This window comes from Aedes albopictus, chromosome 3, assembly GCF_035046485.1.
Source record: "Aedes albopictus strain Foshan chromosome 3, AalbF5, whole genome shotgun sequence".
NCBI lineage: Eukaryota > Metazoa > Arthropoda > Insecta > Diptera > Culicidae > Aedes > Aedes albopictus.
The window spans coordinates 303,282,072-303,303,413 of record NC_085138.1 but is presented as its reverse complement, the minus strand read 5'-3'; the positions used below and the strand labels follow the sequence as shown (position 1 = coordinate 303,303,413).

The 21,342-nt window shown below is 37.1% G+C and overlaps 2 protein-coding genes and 1 pseudogene across 3 annotated transcripts in view; 2 read left to right on the top strand and 1 right to left on the bottom strand.

Annotated features, from left to right (window-relative positions):
• LOC109413122 (formin-J) overlaps window positions 1-21,342 on the bottom strand; it is a 401,246-nt gene that overhangs the window by 249,406 nt on the left and 130,498 nt on the right. The window lies entirely within an intron of this gene.
• LOC134284066 (microfibril-associated glycoprotein 4-like) lies at window positions 962-7,871 on the top strand (annotated as a pseudogene).
• Window positions 15,558-19,968, top strand: LOC109413124 (fibrinogen-like protein A). Its single transcript, XM_019686844.3, has 2 exons — window positions 15,558-16,650; window positions 16,717-19,968. Exons 1-2 carry the CDS (start codon window positions 15,701-15,703, stop codon window positions 16,829-16,831), a joined length of 1,065 nt encoding a protein of 354 aa, XP_019542389.3. The 5' UTR covers window positions 15,558-15,700; the 3' UTR covers window positions 16,832-19,968.

Here is a 21,342-nt window from a genome sequence, read left to right as displayed (position 1 = left end):
TCTCTCAAATGATCCCCAAGGATTTATTTCAAAACTTTCTCCGGGGTTGGCTTCAGAAATTGCTTCAGGGATTTTTTTAAATCTGAATTTCTGTCAGAAAAACTTCCTGTGATTTCTCTAGAAATTTCTCCAGGGACTCTTTAAAAAATGTTAGATCCATTCGGGATTTTTCTGCAGGGATTCCTGTGGAAACTACCCTGGAGGTTCCTTCAGAAAATCTCCCATGGCTTTTATTATAAATTCGACTAATAATTTCTACAAAAATATCTCAAGATTTTCCTTCAGAGATTTCTTTACAAATTTCTCCAACACTTTGAAAAACTTTCACAGATTTTTCGATAATTCTTTCATGGACCATTGATGAACTCCTCCGCAGGGTTTGTTTAAAAATCTTTCACGAGTTCCTGAAAAAATCTTCGGAAACTGCTCATGATTTACTTCAAAAATTCGTCCATGAAATTCGAAAAAAAAAATCCGTGAGAATTTTTTTTTTCACAAAATCTTCTAGGGATTCCTCTAGACTTTAGAATGTTATTTAGAAAATTCTCCAAGAACTCGTTAAGGAAGTCTTGCACGGATAGCTTCCAAAAATGTTACATGGGTTCGAAAATCTTGCGAAATTGTTCCATAAATTCATCTACGAATTTCTTCGGATTTCTTTGAGAGAGATTCCTACAGATTTTTTTTTCAAAGCATTCATCTAGAAAAGCTTCCATGAAATTTCTCGAAAATATTCCATGAACTTTTTTAGAATATGATTCATGAAATTTCTCGAAAATATTCCATGAACTTTTTTAGAATATGATTCAAATTTTGAAGAAGTTTTGAGTTTCTGATTCTCAATGTATCAGAATCAGAAACTCAAAACTTTTTCAATATTTTCTCAGAAGCTTTCTAAAAACCTATCTCCAAAAATTGCTTAAAGAACTCTACAAGAGAATATTAAGAAAATTTCCAAAATTGAGTCACATTCCTTTGAATATTGCTTCCAGGCATTTCTCTCCCAGAAATTTCTCCAAGAATTTCTTAAGAAAGTCTTAGGAATCCTCCAAGGATTAGTTCAGATTTTTTTTCTACAGATTTTGCAGACTTCTAGCATTGCTATGGAAATGCAGGAAGACAAAGATTCCTGCTACTTTCTGCAGAGATTTCATCAGAAATTCCGCCGGTTATTCCTCTATAAATTTTATCAGAAATCCTCCAGGATTTTCTCAAGGAATCATTAAAACATTGTTTAATATTTTTATTTGGGGATTTCTCCAGGATTTTTTTTTCAATAATATCTCACGAGGTTTTGATAGTTATTCCACCAGGAGTTTCCAGGTATTCTTTCCGGAACTTCTTCAGAAAATCCATCTATGAATTCTAAAAATATTTTTTTTCAGAATTTCTTCCAGAAATTTATTTAGAGTTTTCTGCAGATTTTTTAAATTCCTTCTGAAATTTCTTCAGCGATACTTTTGGAAATATTTTTAGATACTTGTTCAATATTACTAGAATTACTTCTGAAATTTCGGCAGAAATTTCTTCAAAAGTTGTTCCAAGGATTCTTTTTGTTCCAGCAGTTCCTCCAAAAATTGCTCAAGTGGTTCCTTCAAAGATTTCCCCAGGAATTCATCCTTAGGAATGAATAAGCACGTGAAAAGACGCTGAAATTGGGGAACCTTGACTAACTAGATCTGATTCTACCATGATAGCACTAGAAATAACTTATTCCACATCTTGTCAGTAATCAGCCGAAGCATTACAATGACCTTTTTATGGAATGTGCTACACATTTTGGAATACAATCAGCAGGTATCTACCAAAAATATCAGGTATATAATACAATTCTCGGTGAGGAAGTCATAAGAAATGTTGGAAAGAGTTTGCTAGGAAACTTTAAGGGAAGGTCTGGCGAATGAGCAGTTTGCATGCATCCGCCAAAAATGTTGTCATTGCTAAGGGCTCTGTAAAAAATATCGCCAGAAAATCACTCCATATACTCCGCTCATCGTAATCACCGACAAAGCCAGAGGTATTTATAAAAATATGAAGTTACAAAGGGAAGTATGAGATTACGGTAAATATACAGAACAAAGTATGTCATGAGGTACGCTTTAGCGCAAATAGCGCTCCACAAAATAATTTATCGATACGAAGTGCTCCGCGTGTCAAAAGGCTGAAAACCCCTGCATTATAAGTCATCATGATACAAACTGCAAGTTTTAAACTCATTGATAATTAAAAAAATACTGTTAAAAAAATGTACATAAAATCGAGGTAAAATGTACATAAAATCGAAGTACATAAAATCGAGGGTCTATATAATCGAGGGTCCACTAAATCGAGGTATACCTGTACAATGCATTTCTGTCACATTTTTATTTATGTTTTTTAATGAATTTTCTATTCATATTAATTCTTCTTCTAACCATTTTTACATAATCAAACATTTTACATATTTTTTTATTACGAAAAGTTTTTGGACAGCCCATGGGATGGGACTCGAAAGACCTTCAGTGCCGTCTTGCTGAATTACCTTTATATTTCGACATTACACAAAATTACTACTGAAGGGTGTTATTTGTCAGAAGGGGGTATTTCTAATTTATAGGTAACGCAGCTAAGCATGTTACCACCATAATGTGCAAATTATTAATTAACTGGTGTTAGAGACCGCCAGTGCACCAGTAATTTTTAGCAAAGTTCGGTGAGACACGAACCGCGCTAGAAGATTACACAAAAAATGTTGTGAACTGTTTATTATCACTAATGCATTGTAATAGTTGGGTTCATTACATTTACCTCTGCATAAATTACTTTACATAAACTTTGCATAAATTTATTACATTACTTATGCATAAATTGTTTTTTTTTGTTCGATGATTTATTACATCTGAATTCAGTTTTTTTGTACAATATATTTCAATAGCTGTTTATTTAAATTTAAAAAAAATACGGCAACACGGCAGAATGCTCTGCAATGATGATGCTCTCGTTCACGCGCTGCTGCATTGAAAGAATGATAGGTTGATCTGGAGGGGAAATATTGAACCAATTAATTAATCCATGGAATAATTTGACCCATGGTTTGAACAATCTTCGAGAGGATTGATGTAACAATTTTGAAGGTGGGGAAATATTGTAGAGAAAATTGAAGAAAAATGAGCTATGGAGGGGAAATATTGCTGTGTGGTTGATCAAACGGAAGATAGGGGAAAAGTTGAATGATTGATGTCAATCTATTTTTGAACAATATTATACATTCAATGCATCCATAAAACGGCCAACTATTGATCAATATATGCACCGTGTGACTGGCGCTATTGAGCATCTCGATAGAAGCACAATTACTGCGAGAATTATCTCGGAGTGTAATCGCGGAGACGTTGTGATGATCCCAAGAATAGATTGGGCTCCAAGTGACTCTACATTGCCGTTTATTCTACGTCGACGGCAATTTCCCATCATACCAGCATATGCTATTACGATCAATAAATCGCAAGGACAGACATTTGATCATGTCGGAATTGATCTTCAGTCAACCGTATTTTCGCATGGGCAACTATACGTTGCTTTGTCACGATCTCGGAACCCTAATCAGGTAAAAGTTCATATCGAACCTAATTCACAGCAAGGAGACCTATTGAAGGATGATCGTCAGTTTACACGCAATGTGGTCTTCACCGAGATTTTTTAAATGTAAATATAAGCTACATTGAATTCACCGAATAAAAAAAAACTATTCAAAATAAACAACACATGAACCATTTATATTGAAAAAAAAAAAAACACTTGCACGGGCGCTACTGCGTCCACAAATAAACTAGTATTTAAGAAAATTGTTCAAGATTGTTCGTCTGTTCGTCGGTGGATAAAGGCTACTGCGCTCTTTTTCAATGTTCAAAATTTTTATTCTTTCTCATATAACATTCAGCCAATCTGTTGCACATGCATTATCAGACAAAAATATCACAAGCACATTGAAGGCCGCAGCTGCGGTAGGAAACAGCTGCGGCGCAGTTAAAAACCGTAAAACAAAGTCAAAGTTGAGAATCATGCTATAAATACGTATGTCCGATAGTTCATATCTCACAAACAGTCTAGTTCTACTTCTCTTCGGAAGGGGTTCACTGCAGCTCCAGAATGAAAGTGACAATTCCGTTCGTTATTTGTGTAATCTGTGCGTTCCGCAGTCATGGGGCCACAGAGATGTCCAGCGTACCAGTCAGCTCCGACGATTCCACCAGTACTAGCGAACCGTGTAGCGAAAACTTGGCCTGTGAAAGCCTTCTTGGCAAACTGGAAGATCTCGAGGGCAAATTTTGGAACATGTGGCTTGAGATGAAAGAACAAAACGAACAGATTATGCGCAAGCACAGCCGCCTCGATGATACCCACCAAGGAATGATGTGGATGTTGACCAGACTGGAGCAAGCAGTGGGTCACAATTTTACGACAGTGTTGGACCGTGCATGGGAGATTCAGCAGCAGCAGATAATTTGTGCCAACCATGAGAGCTGAAAAGAGTCAGTTCTCGCAATGTTACCGGATAAGAAGTCGAAAAGCTGCCTCAAACCATCAAGTGTCATAAAATCATTCGAATCTTGTGCCGAAGCTCCAGCGAATAAATCTGGAAAGTATGAGATTCATCCAAAAGGTTTCGAGGAGCCATTTGAGGCATACTGCGAACAAATAGGGTTCGAGGGAGGATGGCTTGTTGTACAGTATCGTTTTGATGGGTCGGTTGATTTCAACCGAAATTGGTCGGAGTACAGAAATGGATTCGGCAGTTTCGAGGGGGAGTTTTGGATTGGGTTGGAAAAACTTCATCGTCTGACACAGGACGGCGAATACCAGTTGGTCGTAGAATTAAAAGACTTCGATGGAAAGTATGCATTTGCACTATATGATTACTTCGAGATTGGCGCTGCGGATGAAAAATATTCATTAAAAAAGTTGGGAAACTACAGTGGTACTGCTGGAAATTCATTGGGCGAGCACATAGGGGATAAATTTTCGACCATGGATAACGATAATGATGCCAGTAAACATAATTGTGCTCAAAAGTTGAATGCTGGATGGTGGTTCAATGATTGTCTGGTCTGGTAAGATTAATCGATAATTGTAACTCTTGTATACTATTAAAAATAACGTTTGTATATTTGCAGTTTTCTCAATGGACTTCCTGAAAATGGAGAAGATACGAAAAGTATCAACTGGTACCAGATGAACAACAATTACAATGGATTAGCATACTCTCGGATGATGATTCGTAAAATTTGATGTATGTATCTTCACGGCAAGAGTCCCTACCACGGAACAATACTTTATATACATTTGGGTATTTGTTTAACATCGCACTTACGAGATGAACCAGCTGAAGGCTGAAACTTTCGCTACTGAAGAAAAATGATAATAATAATTAACATCGCATTCAGAATAATAAATAATCAATAATATGAAGCCACAAAGCTACGTTTGCGGCTGCCACTCTTTATCCATGGTCACGCTCACAGCCTTCCTGGTCGGCAATACGTTTTATCGATAGGTTGCAATAACAATAAAATTCCCACAGCATCAAATGCACCATATTTCTAGAGAACTGTACAAAAATATAAAGACGTTAATAAACAAAAACATGATGGTAAGACAAATAATTTTCACTCCAATGTTGTACACTGGTACGCTCAATAGTATTTAGGATTTAACTATTTGTCGTGTAAAAAAAATAACAGAAGCAATAGAATGGAATATGTAAAACCCCGACAATACAGATACACGTGTCGTAAGCTTCACATATTGTTATTACTTGAATACATTTTAAATTAGTCATTGTAACATGTTATTGTTAAGTAATAGCATAAACAAAACAAGCTGCTTTCTATACATACTCTGGACTTGAGGTAAAACATTGTCAATATCAAAATGTGTTTCCAGTGAAACATTAACATATAAATGGCATGTATCCTAGTCAGCGCTAGTAGAATAGATGGGATTCAACATCACTTCATGGGAAATTTGAAATTATACAGGAGATGGTCAGAACAGCTATGGCAGATTATGCACGTCATCAGGATGTCGGATAGCAACCCGACTAAAATGGTTCTCGAGAGTCATCCGACCAGTACAAGAAGACGTGGAGCGCAGCGAGCTAGGTGGGTCAACCAAGTGGAGGACGATCTGCGGTATCTACGCAGAGTGCGGAACTGGAGACAAACTGCCATGGACCGAGCGGAATGGAGACGGCTACTATGTACAGCGGAGGCCACCTCTGCCTTAGCCTGATCGGTAAAGTAAGTATGGTCAGAATCGAATTTAGCATGAGAATAGCTCATTCAGTAATCAATTGGCTACAGTGCTGACTTCAGTTGGTTAACACCAAATCAATAGTTAAAGGAATTCTCGCAGAAAAGAAACAAGTGGAGTTATCGCGATATTGAATAGAAAAATATTCTGAGGTACTCATCAGACACATTCCAACGTAACGGGACACCGCGAGGAACTAACTTTCGTGAACAAATGACCTCTGCAGTCGAATGTAATGTTCATGACCATATGGTTTAACAGGTTTTATAACAAGCTTATTAGATGTACTTTCTGATGCAATACTTGTTCAATGGGGATTTGGTTCCAATTCAAGGGGCCTGCAACTCTAAACTTTGTAGTATTTCTCGCTCAAGTATACCAGTAGTATTTCTAGTATTTTTGAGTTTTGCTTAGTATGCCTTGCGTCCATAGCAACGTCAGTACAAAAAAAAAACATCACTGTTCAGTCGTAGGTTTCGCTGTCAGTTGGCTGGTTGGGTTTCATGAGCTTATATTCAAGAAGTTCGAAGGAAACCCCGGATGAAATTACAAGCAAACGCCAAGGTTAGTGACAGATATTTTAACGATCGCTTTCTGAATGAGTAATTCGATTTTTCATTCCATCAGCCGCATCAGTTGACCCAAAAACCAAACTGCAGGAAAGGCCGCGCTATGAACTTTCCGTAGCTGATTCATAATCTCTCGAAAAAACTTCATCAAGGATCTCACCCAGACCTCACGGACTATTCAATGGTAGTCGAGTCACAGAATGTTACAAGAGCGTCGACAAACGATAAACGTTGGATGGGTTCTGAGCGGATAGTCGATCCTGGAATAGGAAACTGCGGTTTCATCAACAAATTTTCGTCTGCACATACACGGAAGAGCATAGTAGTTGCCTGTAAAAATCGCATCGATGAATAGTGCAAGCTGCAGACGTAATTGGCAGTTACTCTGGTTATAGACGAGGCTGGTTAAAGGAAGATCTCACCCAAGAGGGCGTAATCAATCATTGCATAATGTATTTAGTTTACCACTGTCATGTTATACTTATTGGTGGGTTTTCAGAGAGACTACAATATACATCAATAAACTGTTTAACGACCTAGCTGCTTGTTTCCTTCTAGCTTTAAAGTTTGTAGAGAACATTTAACAATTTTAAATGAGTTTTTAAAAATAAAAAAGTAATAAATGAAGGCGACGATTCCGTTCCCAATCACAATCTCACATCATAAATGATGCCCATATGTGAAATTAACATCCGCGTGCTGTTAAGTTTCCTATATTGGTCCGCGGCTTGTTCATCTACAAAACATTGATTTCACTCGAGCTTTTGCCCAGATTTCGTCCCTCGATTAATTACAGCACGTCAGTCTATCAGCATCAGGTAAATAGAGTTTTGAGCAGTAGTTCAATATTCCAATGAATTATTGAATACATATGTATTTTTGAAATGATCGAATTTGAAAGTAAATAGTTATAATGTACCTCCGTATTCCGTATCTTTCTGTTGAGCTCAAAATAAATCGACTCACAAATTTTGACAGATCTGGCCAAAATGCTCGTCTCATATATGAAGATCAATCAAAGCAACCGGCTTGCTAATCCGATAGTATTTTCCTAGTATTTCCTAGTATTTATGCATACTAGTGAAGGTTTAGAGTTGCATACCCCTTGTTCCAATTAAATTTATATAACACTAGCTGTACCCGGCAAACTTTGTCTTGCCTACTGCGTTTTTGACGTTTCAAGCCCCTAGCCAAGCGCCCAAGTCCCCGTTCAAAATGTATGAAAACCCGATTTTCAAAAACTCTCAATTTTCCCATGTTTTAGGCCTCATAAACCTTCCTTGGGTGAAAACTAACAGAACAAAACTTAGACGACCCAAATCGGACCACCCGTTCGCAAATTATGCGCGGTCCCACGTATGCCACTGCATTTTTATATATATTATTATATATAACATGTTACATTTCGTAACGGGACACCATCGCAGAAATCTTCCTTTTAAAATTTTCAAACTGAAATGCGTATATCAGCTCTGTTATGAGATTTTAAATATTAGAGTCTTCTAGACATGTCTTCTTTGGATTGATGTGAACAAAATTGCCGAAGTGAGTTTTACTGAGAAATGTATAGTTTTGGAAATATTCTTGATTTAGTTTTGAGAGCGCAGCGTTACGCTCGCGTGAAAACAGTAAGTTGACAAATAACTTATTTGAAAGATTATATCCATACGAGTTCATGAATGACTGATTGATGCACAGGTAGAACACATAGCCGAAGTGCTGAACGCGCGAGTATTCAGCAAAACCATGCTGAGAGTGTTGGGTTCGATTTTTTGTCGGTCCGGGGTTTGGCATTATTGAAATTCCCTTGACATAACACTGTTCGACAAAAAAAAACTTTTGCCGTGATCAGAGACCCCATTAGTAGGGCATAAAAGCGCATGGAAAATGTAGAAAAATTCCATTTTCAAATCTGTTGGAGCACCCCTAGAAACTTTTTGATATGAGTTTGAATTTTATTCATTTTTGAAGGTACGACAAGAGCTTTAGAAATCATCAAAAACACATTTGAAATACAATATCTTTAAAATGCAGTTTTGTGCACCGCTGGAATTTTCACAGATCTGAGAAGCAACTAAATAACTAGTCAAAATTTCTACCTATTACGACATTCCGTTTCATTGATACAAATCCGCGATGGTTTAACTCTGATTTATGTAGTGAAAATCTTTTAGGTTTTTTTTTAATCTTATCCCATAAAGCACGCCCATATTCATATCCATTTAAAAACTTCTATCGTATGCGTCAGTCTTTCGAATACTTCGAACGCCTCGGAATATTGGATGGATTTCCGCTCCACACTGAAAGACGGCTTGCGGTAATGACAACAATAAAAATGTTTTCAAATTTACCATGGCAAAACGTGATCATCGACCAACAAATGCTTCTTGTATGCGTTTCGTTTTCTCCCATACCAACCGGTTCGATAGCCGAGTGGTAGCGTACGAGCCTGGTGATCTCAAGGTTCTTGGTTCGAATCCGATTGCAAGCAGTAAGTTTTCTTAATTGTAAATCGGGTCCATGGTAAAATTGAAAACATTATTCTATTGAAATGAAACGAAAATCAGTCTGCACAAATTTAGTAGTGGCGTTGTGTATTTAAATTGACCCTCAGAATAGTAATTTCAACCGCAAGCCGTCTTTCAGTGCAGTAGGAGAAAACGTTTCTTTACAAGATCTCCACTAGGTCACTAGATGTGACGTCCGTTTTCCAGTGTTAATGTATTTTTCTGTCTCTGACTGAAGATGAAAACTGTATTTCAAACATTTGGTTTAACTAAGTATGATTCTGGAAAGCTATACGAGAAATTTTTGGATATGATTACAAAGGATCCACAGGAAGAAAGTTAGATTAATTCATTGAGGTCAGCATGAGTGTTTTAAGGAAAAACTTTTCCAAATAAATTTAATGTGCTAATTGCGGATTTCAAAAACTTTATTGAACAAAGTTTATTGTAACATTTGACATCAAATGTTACTTTCATAATCATGTTTAAATACCAATAAACTGCGATTTTGAATGCGATGGATTAGGATCACAATGCTGGCAAAATACACTTCGTCCACTTAATTCAAGGAAATACATATTTTGTTTTGTTCGAATTTAGAGTCGTGCCCAAATTTAAATATCTATATATCCCATATGGATGAGAAAGCCTTTCAATGATTTGGTGTGTACCTAAGTAACCGTTCCAGATTGCTTGACCTGGTGGATATCAAGCAGTTCCATGTTCTTAAAAATTTAAATACGATGCGGAAAATATATTCAAATTCCAACGACCTCTGCATTGAAACAAATTTAGACTACAGTATACGGCAGAAAAAAATGCGAAAGTGTTTTTCAACTTCAAACCTCATTTTCGTCCACTTGACGTTAACCAATTTATGTTTCAACGTTCCATGATCTCTAATAGGCTAGTTTTCTGAAAAGTTACTTAAAAATTTTCCCATTTTGGTCACTAACCTTTACAGGGCGGCGCCTGAAACTGAAGACAATCAGAATTTTCAAACCGCAGAAAAGTACACAGGTCGCTAAATTTCGTATTTGATAAAACAAAATTTTTAATTTTCTCTACAATATCATCAAATATATGTACTTATTTCATCTAGTATGTGAAACTACATGGCTCTGGATAAGTGTGGTCTGGTTGTTCACCGAATTTAAGATGATTTTTTACTGTTATAGTCAATTTGTTTAATGACCATTTGGCGCGCTGTTTATTGATACCCGCTTATTAGGCTTGCATTATCACATGTTAAACATCAAATATGTTCATTTTTATTTTGTAGTGCTAGAATATAGACATGGACTGATACACTGTCATGAAAAAAAAAAGTCATATATGTCCCATATTTTGCGTGTAATAGTGCCTTGAACTTTTCGCATTTTTTCCTGCCGCACCCTGTATTTGGACTAAAGAAATTATATTAACTCGCCTTAGTGCTTCTGGATAGATAGTATTTAAAACTATCTTAACAAATAGGGTCTAGGAACATTTAGGCAGGAGCATCTATTTTGGGCACTTGCTGCTATAACTCAGTCAATTCCAAACCGATTCACTTGAATTGTTGCACATAGCTAGATACTATGCGTATCTGATCGTGTCTCAAAAATCAAGTCAATCGGTTCTAAATTGACTGAGTCATAGACATAAGTGCCCAAAATAGGTGATCCTTCCCAAATGGTTCCAGACCCTATGCCGCTGGAACTTATAAAGCAATTTTACAATCGTGGAGGACATTATTGAGCTTGAAATTAGGATTGGAAATATTTTACTACATGACAAATTCAATTAATTTCATAAAAGTGTCTTCAATAATAATGCCCCAACAACATACACATTCTGTATTGTGAAACTAACTAAACTGTGATGAAAACAACAATTACTAATAGTAAATGGAGAATGTTCTCATTTTTGGCTTGCATTTTTTAGGGTTGTATTTGTATATTGTATTTGTGTATTGTCAATTTTACCACCTTGGTATGGCTAGGAGGTTCTTCGAAACATTAAGTGGTTATAGACAACCCACGAAAACACTGGAAACGTTTTTTTTTGTACTGATCGCAAAATATAAATGTATTAGATTTTATTTTTATTTTTACACAGGCTTATCACGTTAGTAATTCGATTCTTCCCGGATATGTATCAATGAAATGGAATGTCGTAGGCTCAAATTTTGACTAGTTATTTATCAAAGTTACTTCTCAGATCTGTGAAAATTTCAGCGGTGCACAAAATTGCACTTCAAAGATATTGTATTTCAAATGTGTTTATGGTGATTTCTAAAGCTCTTGTTGAACCTTCAAAAATGAATAAAATTCAAACTAATCTCAAAAAGTTTCTAGGGGTGCTCCAACAGATTTGAAAATGGCATTTTCCTACTAATGGGGTCTCTGATCACGGCAAAAGTTTTTTTTTGTCGAACAGTGTATTGTCAAATGAACGACAGCATTTCAGCATTTTCAGAATTGATGTGTGTATCAACATATTGACTTGATTTTTCGTATTCGGATAATACTGAACGTCAATTTTAATGTAGATTGATTTAAAATTGATTGAGTTATGTCGAAAAACAACCCGTGCGTCGCATTTCAGATCATAAATTTGCAATCGTCATGGTAAGCACTTTTTGGCGCACTGTGCAGCACATTTAAACCAAAATTGCAAGAACACGATAAGAGTTAGAAGTTTGGCGTCAAAGAACGAATTGTAGAGTGGAACAGGGGTCACAACTTTGCCAAAGAAAGAATTTTAATTTATTACGCATGTTTCAAAGATTTCAATTCAAAAACACACTATTTTTAGCTATTTTGTTCTAGAAAACTTAGTTATTTAACTAAACCAATCGATTCAAAGATGCCATTTGATAGAAAATCCAATAATCTTTCGAATAAGAGTAAAAAAAACTGCGATAAGTTTGGCCATTTTAAAGTTAAAGTCAGTTAAGGCAATAAGAGTCAAAACATGGGGAGTTCAATAACTACGTAACGGTTGAGATTTGACCATATGCGGAGAACAATTGTTTTCACCATTTATGGTCCTCTATCACCCTTTAAAAAGTTTGCACTCAGGAACCTAATACCCTGCATAACCAATAATTTGAGATCAAACTCGCCAAAAATTGTTTCTTTAGGAATAAACCATGTGTATTCGATCATTTATTTAGTTATTGTCAAGTAAAAAATCATAAATAAAAATAAAAAATGAATTTCTACCTTGAAAATATACCATTGCCTAATTGACCCCACAACACCCTAAAATTCCAACATTTTAATAACTTTTTGTATGTAACGTTACTCAATGGGAGTGGGGCGATGGTATCCCAGCGAAATAATCATTAAAATCATAACAAGTGCCGCAAAACAACAGAAATTCACAAATTTTAGGGGGAACTGGGGTAAAACGGGCTCTATAACTCGCTTCAGAGAAGTTGCCCGTACATGAATCATCCACCAACCAATTATTGAGAAAATTTGCTTTCGAATAAGCCATTGAAGGTCACATAGTGTCTTGTATTAAGAAAGTTATTAATTTTTTGCACCTTTGGGCTTGATTTTGCCCAATGTGCAGTGTATCATACAATTGTCCGTACAGCAAATTTTTCGTTAAATTATATTTTTATTCGAATATTCATAACTTTTTTGTAGGTCAATCAAAAACGCTGAAATTTTGACCAATCATAAACGATACATATAAGCTTCATTGCTATAATTTTCAGCAAGATTGAAAAAAAATTCAGGAAGTTATATTACTTTGAACAAAATTTCAATACTCTATATTTCGAAGAATGTTGGATGAAATATTTTTCATCTTTTTTGAAGGAACACTAACACATGAACATTTAATACACAACCTTGTAAGGGTTGATTTGTTCACTACAAAAAATATGAAAAATCTTTTTATATAGTTGACGTTATTTAAAAAACCCGATTTAATCCACCTATGGTGAACAGAACCCTTCTTACACTTATTAAAAATATTGTTGTATTATTCGTATTTAACAAATTTATTTTGTGTGACTGACCAAAAGTTCTAGAAAATATTGTGGATTTGGCATCTAGTGGATTGGTTTTCAAAATAGCATCATGGATCATGGACAACCACCAGAAATGCCCATAGACTGGTCAAAAACTCATGCAAGATAACAAGCGAATATAATAATAAAAAAAAAGAATTTATTTGAATACTCTTCGTAAAATATCTCAGTAATCAAATGTCGATTCGAAATAAAATTTCAGGGCCTTTTACAAGGATATTGTAGCTTCCATTTGGTGCTTATAGAACCCAAATCGGTTGACAGACGGCTGAGATATTTATTATGGTACCCTTGGTCAAAAATCTCTCAAAAAGTTAACCTGTATTACTCCCAAGTACTCTTTGAAAGATATCTCGGTAACCAAATGTCCAATCCTAATGAAATTGTATAGGGTTCTACTAGAATGTTGTAGCTTTCATTTGGTGCCAGGAGAACCGAAATCGGTTGACAGACGGCTAAGATATTTATTATGATACTCTTGGTCAAAAATCTCAAGAGGTTTAGTTGTATAAATCCTAAGTACTCTTCGAAAGATATATCTGTAACCAAATGTCCAATCGAAATAAAATTTCTAGGCGATCTACTAGGATGCTGTAGCTTTCATTTGGTGCCAAGAGAACCCAAATCGATTGACAAACGGCCGTAATATTTATTATGATACAATTGGTCAAAAATCTTAAAAAGTTTAGATGTATGACTCATAAGTACTCTTCGAGAGATATCTCGGTAACCAAACGTCCAATCGAAAAAAAATTCAATAGCGTTCTACTAGGATGTAGTAGCTTTCATTTGCTTCCAAGAGAACTCAAATCGGTTGAGAGACGGCTGAGAAACGTGCGTGACTTTTTTTTGTAACGCACATACACACACACACATACACACATACACACACACATACAGACATTTGCTCAGTTCGTCGAGCTGAGTTCATTGGTATATGAGACTCGGCCCTCCGGGCCTCGGATCGAAAGTCGGTTTTTCGAGCGATATGTATACCCTTCTTATGGGTGTAAGAAGGGTAAAAATAACCATATTTTACACATATAATCTGTCAAACGTTTTCCACTAACAAAAGTGCATAAATTGAATGAAAAATACATGGAACCTACTCTGCACATGTGGTTTAGTAGGTCCTGTATAAAATTATTCCATTAAGAATGTTTTAAGAAGTTGAAAACACTTGGCACTTTTATTGATCAAAATATGATAAATTTTTAAATTATACTCTGAACAAATACAGATTTTTCATATTTTTGTAGTGAATAACATAGCTGCATATGAAAGCCTTAGGAATAACCTGTAATACAACAAAAAATGAAAAAGTTTCATGAAGTACATATTGAGAATTGAGATATAGTGTTTCGAAAATTTGTTCAAAAATCTTATGAGTTTTACTAAAAGTTCTAAAACTTTCAGAAAACTTATTAGATCTCGCTCAAAATTTCACCAATGGAGCTTTAATACATCGTTGATGATTGGTCAAAATATCAGCGTTGATGAACGTATAACAAAGTTATGAACATTCTAGTAAAAAAATAGCCGAAAAAAGTGCTGCACGGACAATTGTTCGATACACTGTAAGTTATTATTCACGAAATTAAAAAGATTAAAAAAAACTCTGCAGTAGCCTTCTTCTTCTTCTTCTTCTTCTTCTTCTTCTTCTTCTTCTTCTTCTTCTTCTTCTTCTTCTTTCTTCTTCAGTTCTTGCTTCACCTTCTTCTTGCCGTAATTATAAAGCACATACAAGCAGTCGTATGAGACGTAAACAATAACACTGGCAACATTTCCGTCGACCACGCCTCTAACGATCATTTTAAATCTTCATAGTTGTGTACTCCATAACCAGAGGCGTGCGCATCGTTTTTCTTCGCGTTTGACGTTTCACACTAACACCTTCTGCTGGTGTTGTGTCGCAGCGCAGTGTTTCGTGAAACATGTTCACCAGGTGGTGATAGTGTTAACTGGGCGATTGATTTTTGAGAAAATCGTTCTAGATGGTACGTCTGTTTGTCGGTGGGTAAACCCTACTGCGCTCTATGTTGGGTAGGTTTCACTATTCCATTTTTTTTCTTCTTCCTCATAAATATAACATTCAGCCAATCTGTTGCACATGCATTATCGGACAAAAATACATATCACATGCATATTGAAGACCGCAGCTGCGGTAGGAAACAGCTGCGGCGCAGTTAAAAACCACAAAAAAGACAAAGATGAGAATCATGCTATAAGTATGTCCGATAGTCCATATCTCACAAACAGTCTGGTTCTACTTCTCTTCGGAAGGGGTTCACTGCAGCTCCAGAATGAAAGTAACAATTCCGTTCGTTATTTGTGTAATCTGTGCGCTTCGCAGCCATGAGGCCGCAGATGTGTCCAGCGTACCAGTCAGCTCCGACGATTCCACCAGTACTAGCGAAAACTTTACCTGTGAAAGCCTTCTTGGCAAACTGGAAGATCTCGAGGGCAAATTTTGGAACATGTGGCTTGAGATGAAAGAACAAAACGAACAGATTATGCGCAAGCACAGCCGCCTCGAAGATACCCACCAAGGAATGATGTGGATGTTGACCAGACTGGAGCAAGCTGTGGGTCACAATTTTACGACAATGTTGGACCGTGCATGGGAGATTCAGCAGCAGCAGATAAGTTGTGCCAACCATGAGAACTGGAAAGAGTCAGTTCTCGCAATGTTACCGGATAAGAAGTCGAAAAGCTGCCCCAAATCGTCGAGCCTCCCGAAATTATTCAAATCTTGCTCTGAAGCTCCAGCGAACAAATCGGGAAAGTATATGATACATCCCGATGGTTTGGAGGAGCCAATTGAAGTGTATTGCGAACAGAAAGCGTTCGACGGAGGATGGCTGGTTGTGCAGTATCGTTTTGATGGATCGGTTGACTTCTACCGGAACTGGACGGAGTATAGAGATGGATTTGGAAGTCTTGAGGGAGAGTTTTGGATAGGGTTGGAAAAACTTCATCGATTGACAAAGGATGGCGACTATCAGTTGGCCGTGGAATTGAAGAATTTCGACGGAAAATACGTATCAGCACAATATGATGATTTCGAGATTGGGACTGCGGATGAAGAATATTCATTAAAAAAGTTGGGAAGCTATAGTGGAACCGCTGGAGATTCGTTAAGTTATCACAAAGGATATAAATTTTCGACCATGGATAACGATCATGACGAAATTAAAGAGAATTGTGCCGTAATATATAGGGGTGCATGGTGGTACAATAATTGTTATTACAGGTAGGATAAGTTTAACACTCTGTAAGTTTAAATTATATATAAAAATTAATGTTTGTATATTTGCAGTAATCTCAACGGACTATATCAAAAAGGAGATGATGGAACACATCTTAACTGGTATCATATAAAAGCCAACCACGAAGGATTAGCATATTCTCGGATGATGATTCGTAAAATATGATTTATCTTTTACTACAATAGATAGTAAACTCTCTACCGAAATTTACTTTAGATATAGTTTCTTGGCTTCTAAAAGCGGTCATGGTAATTGATATAAACTATTAATATGAAATGAAATGCAATCAAATTTTTTTTTATTCTTTGTTATATGTAGATATTCATACAATCTAAATAACAATACAGATCAACAAATACACAATTGATTGATTGACATAGAAAAGAGTCTCTTAAATGTGGACTTTATCCAACTAGCATATTAAAATTATATCACTTGAACATGTCGCCCATGTTTCACACCTGGCCCAGTCCCGTTCCACAGCTACATATGTAGAACCTATTATCGATCAGCTTAAACCAGGAACCTGCACAATAAAGTCCTTACCCGAGCACGATCAAGGAAACGATGTCTGATTAAACTTGACAACGACTTCTATCGGTAGGTCTACCAGCTTTTTTTCTTTCGATGTAGGTTATAGGTAAGTATGTATAAGTAACTAGTTTTCTACGCGGAGGACCATCATCAGATCAATACAGAACACGAAGGGTGAATGGAGGACAACAACCAGTCAAAGTCATCAGAGCAAGAGCCAAACAAGCGCCGCCAACTCTTGAAGGGGAGAACACACTGACTGGCTGTAAAAAAAAGAAACAAAATATTTCTTTTATTTACATTCATCCTTATGTTACTGGAGATCAGATGCTCGAACATGTTTTGTTGCCTTCTGTTTATATGGCTCGCACGCCAATTTTCAGTATTGGTGGGCAAGGTACATATTGGAGAAATTTATACAAAATGCTCCATAAGCCTAAAATGCTGAGAACTTGAAAGGAAAAATACATAAACGACAGCGAGATTTTTTACATTTATTTCCATCAGAGTGACGTCTCACCCCAATCTCCCCTAGGGTGGCTCTACACACCCGAACCGGCTCGACACTTGGCACTTAATGTCGTCGAAGCAAGTTTCGCCGCGACTGAGCGCCAAGCCTTCTCTCCAATCCTCAGAGTGCATTCTGTTGGTCTTCTGGTCTTCTGATCAGGTCTGGTGAATGGCGTTGAATTGTTGTTTGTGAACGGCGGCGATCAGTTTGCTGGCGCTGGAGCGACCGACCATAGGTACCTAGGGCCCCAACCCGAGTAAACAGTGAGATCGAGTGAAACGCAAACCCATGGGGATGGGGTGAATGGGGAGGAGGTGATTGGAATTTCAATATCACTGTATAATTTATTGCACTGTGCTCCAATTCGTTTCACATACTTGTTGGTTGACACTTGACAGCCCTCTCGTCATCGGTGGATTGATGGATTTTACAACTGGAGAGAGCATTGGACAACGGTGTGGTTTGGACAGAATGTTGTTCGGTCACTGCACAACAGTGACAGTGAAAATTTTCTGCTCGATGACCAGCAGTAGCACACTGACTGAAGAATGGGCTTTCACCCGTTGTTGTTGGTTTTGTTTGTGAAAATGAGGTATTCGTTTAGAATGCAGCCCAATAACATATAGTTCATAAAAATAATGTTTAGGTACAACCGAAGCTATTTCCTCGTGGGTATTCAGCAAGACCATGGTGATGATGTCTGCTTCGGTTCCCGATTGACCCAGAAACTTTTGTAAGCATCTATGTAGCGCTGAATCTGCCCCACAGAATACACTCCATTACACCGAAAGCCAAAATGGTGAGTCGGCAAGGAGTGTCCAACATAGCTCTGGCCCAACATAGTCTCTACCTCATGGGTCAATCGATGACAAAGACCGCCTGTTAAGAGTTGTGTGCTTAGCCTGGGCACTGTTGTCCGTCCCAAAAAAATACATTAGAAAAACCGAACGTTGTATTGTAACAGTACTATTTTAAATCATATTTTTACAATAGACAGAACTGTAAAAATAAAAATACAAAAACCGATGAGATGTAATGTAGACACCATACAGCGAATTGTTAATAAGATTTTTACAATATATTATACAGATTGTTAAGGGCTGTCCATAAACCACGTGTTCATTTTTTGGGAGATTATGAACAATCCCCCCCCGCGTGGTTTTCCGTTCATATAAAAAAATTAAATTAGTATGGACCGTGGTCTTTGCCCACTTTGCAAACTAAGCATTATTTGTGGTAACACTTTGTGCGGCATGATGGAACTATGCCGAGCGCGCTAAGTGTTATTAGACCACTGATGTAGTTGCATGAAGTGGGTGACGAGGTACTCAAGTATCATGACAGCGTGCTTAACCGTTATTGCAATATTGAGACTTCAGTTTGACTAAAGTTTGGAATACATAACAACTCAAGAGAAAACTGTCAAGTTCGATTCAAATATAAGTTCTGTTAAAAAGCGCTGCGAACCTATATTAGAAGTCGTTTCAATGTCCAGTTTAGTTCGAGGTCCAGTCCATATGTTAAAGATGGGTCTACGTCAGAGATAAACTTTGTTAATCGCAAGCTCACTTGAGAGAAGGGGAGAAAACTCCCCTAAATGCAAATACAGAAAAAAATAGTGTTGAACTCATCCACTGATTGACGGTAATCTGACCTGCGTCTTTCCGGGTTTACCTACATTCGTATTCTTCTCATCGCACTCTACATACCTTGTCTGCCATACTTGCCTCTTGGATCTGCAGTCCTTAGGACACCTTGTTTATCACTTATGTGAGCATTCTATGGACTTTAAATAGATGTTTCAACTTAATCACTTTTTTCTCTTTCCTTTCCTTTGCATATAAAGTCACGAACATCAACAAACCAAAACACGGAAAAATCTAAAACTGAATGAATAATTAAAAATGCACGGAAAAATAATATTTCGGAAAAGTGAATGGTTCAAACGTAAGAAAAACAGTATAATATATTGTTACATAAAGATCGGATGTAAATGTATAGTAGCTACAATGTGCACAGCTTTTAGGAAACAATTTCATTACAAATACACTTTATTATAGCTGATACACTGTATGGCACAGAAATGGTTTTCACCAAACACCCTATGGTTAGTTTTATCCGGGTTCTGACTTAGCTTAGATCAGTGGTGCTCGGGCTGAAGGATACCGCGGGCCAAATTTACAATTCGTGATTGACCGGCGGGCCTCATAGAATATCGATGCACTAAAACAACAAAAAGAACCATTTCACAACATATTTCTTGAAAATCTAAACCGTTCAGAGCTTGTGTAAGGGTCAAACTTGCTTCATGTAGATTTTATTTTTCGATAAGTGACAAAAAATTGATTAATAACTGTGGTTCTACAATATTTTTAGCAGAACTTTAAGTTTTTTTTTGTATTTTAAGGAAAACAAAACACAATTTAGATTCATGGGCTTACTTTAGTAAAATGTTTGAGTTTCAAATTGAAATTTTAACAAACAATTTAGGAGTCGCCCCTAGATTGCCAGAAATATCTCATGCAACTTTTATATGAATTTCTTCTGAATCGCTCCAAAAATGCTGGATCTTCTTTTGAACTTTATTCTTGAGTTGGTCCAAAAGATTTTCAAGCAATTTCTTTAACAGCTTATCTTGATATTGCTTATTCAGAAAATTTTCTGGAGTTTCTTTTAGTATTTCTAGAATTCCCTTGGAACGCCTCCAAGATTTTTTCTTGGATTTACCTTTGGAATTGCTCTGAAGTTACTTCACGAATTTTTCATGAATCTTTTTCAAGTATTTCTTCATAAGCTTCTTTAAAAATGTTCTTGGAGTTTCTCGAAGATTTTAGTGAAGTTTTTCTGTACGGCGAAAGGTACTCGCGGGCCGCATCTCAAGGCTTGGAGGGCCGCATGCGGCCCGCGGGCCGCAGGATGAGCACCACTGGCTTAGATTGATGAGGTACGTCCCGAGCGTCTGTTCACCAAACAGCGTCGAGTCGGTTCTGGCTTCCAGTGGCTGAGTATGAAATGCTCCTCCACTGGAAGCTATACCTAAGGTGGCAGCCCCACCACGGTAGACCTTAGGGTTGACCAGAGGACCTTAGGCCAAAACTTACTGTTCTCGAAAAACCATTACATTAACCGAAAATAAAAGATTACGAACTGATTCAACGGCAACGACTTTTAGCGCGAAACAACAGACAAGAATTGGAACTTTAAATGTATTAACCCTAGCCCAGCAGGGTAAACTGGCACAACTAGCTAATGAGGCATGCCGTATGAGGTATGAGGTATGAGGTATGAGGAAGATTGACATCTTAGGACTGAGCGAAGTCCGTTGACCGAACTTTGGAGAGCACAGATTGGCATCGGATCAAATTCTGCTATACTCTGGCCTACCAGGCGGACATGCTCCTTGTCGCCGTGGAGTTGGTTTCCTGTTCAGCTCCCACGCCCACGCTGAGATCAATAACAACAGCGAAAAGAGAGCGAATCCGTTCGCCAAAGGAGGATTGATGAGGTCTCCGCCTCAGCAATATCAAGTAACAGAAGAGAACCAACAAAGGAGTTTGCAGCGAAACACGGTGCTCTAACATATGGCAAAGGCACAATAGGAGCAGTAAGCCTGCAAATGAGAAGGTACCGA

Bases quoted from the DNA above. Each gene is read 5' to 3' on its own strand.
- LOC109413124 (XM_019686844.3), top strand. From the start codon at position 15,701: ATGAAAGTAACAATTCCGTTCGTTATTTGTGTAATCTGTGCGCTTCGC. The intron at 16,651-16,716 runs GTAGGATAAGTT...GTATATTTGCAG, and splicing joins TACAATAATTGTTATTACAG to TAATCTCAACGGACTATATC.